This window comes from Physella acuta, unplaced genomic scaffold (genome assembly GCF_028476545.2).
Source record: "Physella acuta isolate Inbredline_101_S28 unplaced genomic scaffold, ASM2847654v3 ptg001535l, whole genome shotgun sequence".
Taxonomy (NCBI): Eukaryota; Metazoa; Mollusca; class Gastropoda; family Physidae; genus Physella; species Physella acuta.
The window spans coordinates 92,501-96,203 of NW_026733050.1; the positions used below are offsets into that span (position 1 = coordinate 92,501).

General features: G+C 29.5%; 1 protein-coding gene across 1 annotated transcript in view; it reads right to left on the minus strand.

Moving 5' to 3' along the window:
* Positions 1-2,003, minus strand: part of LOC131928731 (mucin-2-like) — a 6,144-nt gene extending 4,141 nt beyond the window's left edge. The window contains exons 1-2 of the mRNA XM_059284826.1: positions 1,900-2,003; positions 1-51 (exon numbers count right to left, since the gene is read on the minus strand). The exon at positions 1-51 is cut by the window's left edge and continues 95 nt beyond it. Coding sequence (XP_059140809.1) covers positions 1-45 — 45 coding nt within the window. The 5' untranslated portion in view covers positions 46-51; positions 1,900-2,003. The remainder of the gene's footprint in view (positions 52-1,899) is intronic.
* Positions 2,004-3,703: the final 1,700 nt, after the last annotated feature.

The following is a 3,703-nucleotide window of genomic DNA, read 5'->3' on the forward strand; positions in this document are numbered from 1 at the left end:
TAGGACGCTGGACAGCAGGAACAGAAGAGCCACGAGTGTCTTCATGCTGGGCTATGGATGGGGGATATTTTTTTATATTCATTTCATGACGATTATATCGTGGACTTCATTAGGTTGAACTATATTTTTCAATTATATATATATATATATATATATATATATATATATATATATATATTCATTTATATATATATATATATATATATATATATATATATATATATATATATATATATATATATTTATTTATGTATGTATATCTATAATATAAGCGGGGCTGAGCGTGTGTCAGTCCTTCTGTCATCGCTATAGATTTTGAAACCATAAAAGTAAACATCGCACCATACTTTGCTTTTCAGTGCATCGCAGTGTCTTATTATAAGAAACAGAGTAGGGTTTGTTTATATAACGGCATAGAGCTATTTTATAATTGCCACCGTTTTTACTTTTTTGCATAACGTAAAGAAAATATTAAATACACGCACATTGCTAAAGCATATTAAAAGGATCAATGTCAAATATCATTTTCGTTTATATTCCTAGAAAAAATGGATACATTTTCATAACATAATAACAGTAGGGTAGAAAAATCTAATTAAACTGTTTAGTAATTTTGCCAAAGGAGGTAATTTAAAAATAAATTGAACTCGCGCTAAAAATGTGAATGCAAAATCTGCAAGGCGGAATAATTGTTGGAATAATATAATTAGCAAAATGTGAATGCAAATTATGCAGACGTGTAAGAGTACATTATTGTTGGAATATTATAATTAGCATTGATTGATAAAAGGCTATCTTTTATTTATTTTATTCACTGAATGTACTGTTTAATAATTATAATTTTTAATCAACTATTCTCGAATTATTATATTAAGTCATCACGTTCATTAGGTGCGCAATGGTTTTAGTCATGAAACTTTATTGTAAATTTTAAAAAGTAGTGAAAAAAATGCATGAATTTATAAAGTGCAATATGGTCGGTAAAACAAGGATATTCTAAATACTGCGTTTAATTTATATTATACACTATAAAGGGCATGATTTGGCGCTACGGGCTAGACTGTGAGCAATATGCCTTTATGATTGCATTTAAATTGTTTTTATGGTAAGAGTGTTGTGTTTGTTTTTTCGTTTGTGATTTTTTTTTTGCGTTCGTTTGTGTTGTGTTTAGTTTTGTTCTGTTCCCAAGTTGGTACATTTAAAAAAGATTTACCGTGGCGGAGCACGGGAGGCAGCTAGTATATATATATATATATATATATATATATATATATATATATATATATATATATATATATATATATATATATATATATATATATATATATATATATATATATATATATATATATATATATTCATTTATATGTATATATTTATTTATGCATATATATATATATTTATTTATGCATATATATATATATATATATATATATATATATATATATATATATATAGGAGTGGAAGAAAAAGACCTTCACATAAGTAGACATATTTTATACATACACATACTTAAATATGCAAAAAAAATATTTTTCGACCCTATTTATATAGGCCCATATAAATTAGATAGACTATGGCCTTATTTCTGACACCGCCAATAAGATTATTACTCTTTAATAAATAGTAAAGTATGTTGGTACATTTCTAAAACAAACACTCATCTCTGAAACACTCCAACAGGAATACTCACTTTCAGTGGTGAAGTCCTTACCTACTAAACAAAGAACGTATTTTTTCTGAGAATCTCAATAAACTTCAACCTAATTTTTTTTTTTTTTTTTTTAATTTTTATTTATGTACGAATAACCACTGTTGTATTGGTATGGAAAATAGTTATTTTTCATCAGTCCGCATAGGAATTTGTATTTATCACCTACTAATTACACCTGCACTTACCTTAAACAATACCTTGCTGTAAAAAAGTCATGGTGTCACGACTATCATACACCTTCATCATAAAACACCAGCAACCAACCCAACCAAAAATAAGACCATCAAACATTCACATCATGAAGGATTTCCTCAATGTGTAAGGACATGGCCTGTAAAGTCACATGACCCTTGATTAAACACGGTTCCCGCGCCCGTGGATTTAACATGTTTACCTCCCCTTTATCGTGTAAGTAACTTTTAAAAGACGGTTCGCTCCCTTGCGGTGTTTTACGAATTAATTTTCCCAGTGAAAACTTCAATCGGTGTGTTGTTAAACATTGCTCGTGCATAGTAATTAATGTAGCTTAAGTTTGCTTGAGGTGGAGCTTAATCTCCATTTTTTATACAAAGAGATTTATAGGATAAGTTTAAAACTTTTAACTACGAGTCTCAAGTTAGTAATACGAATTGTTTTAGTTGTTTTTTTTTTTGGGGACCTATTGTATTTTATACAAATTATGTGTGGTCAGTACTATACGTTATTTACTTAAATATATAACCGTTAATTATGACGAAATAAATCATATTTGAATAAATAATTAACTGTTACAAATTATCATAATATCCTACTTTGTACTAAGATGTTTCAGCATTAGATATGAATATTGAATTGAATTAAATTAAATTGAATTAAATAAGAGAAAACTATCAAAACTATTGAAACTAAAAATTAAGTATCAAGTGACCATATACATATCTTAAATTAATTTAATTATTAATAATCATGCATGACCTAACTGACTCGTTAATTGTGACAGAAAACACGTTATGTGTGAATATGGGTGATTAATGATGTCATATATATGTCTAGATCTATTAAAAACTGCAGATTTGGTCGATGATTAACGATTTCACGCTTCTTAATGAGGAGAGGGTGGTAGTGGTGGGGGGTAAGGGTTTCATATGGGGTGTGTTATGTGGGCTATGGTGGGGGTTGTAGTTAAAGGGGAGGGGGTACAACGTCATATCACCATTCCTGTGGCTCTAAGGCCAATAATGGGCTCTAGCTGCTCCACCACCTGCCTCCACGTGTCCGCTTTCTGTTTGTCTTTTACCGAACCTTTAGCTTATTTGTCCGTTTGAGAAAATCCGATAGTTGATCAAATGAGTTGAGTGTGTGTCTTGACCTACGCCGAACCCTTATAAATAGTTTATTCGTCCGTATTGAGAAAATCCGATAGTTGATCAAATGAGTTGGGTGTGTGTCTTGACCTACGCCGAACCCCTTAGACGGACACACCGAACCCCTGAGGTTCAATCGAACCCAGGTTATGAACCACTGTTTTAGATTTACCATGTGGACTCTATTGTACACTTTTTTCTTACACTGTACATTTTTTCACCATACAATACACACTTAATATCAAATATTGTACACAACATGATTTACATACACTTTTTAATAGCATGTTTTGCATTACACATTTAATAGTAAGCATGTTTCACATTCGACATTTCAATAGTAAACATGTTTTACATTACACATTTTAATAGCAAATTTTTACATTAAACATTTTAATGGTAAGCATGTTTTACAAAACACATTTTAATAGCAAATTTTTATATAAAACGTTTTAATAGTAAGCATGTTTTACCTTACACATTTAATAGCAAATTTTTATATAAAACGTTTTAATAGTAAGCATGTTTTACATTACACATTTTAATGGTAAGCATGTTTAACATTAAACATTTTAATAGAAAACATGTTTTACATTACAACTGACAAGGGCAGAACTATCTTGGGAAAATGCCAAGAAAATTGGCA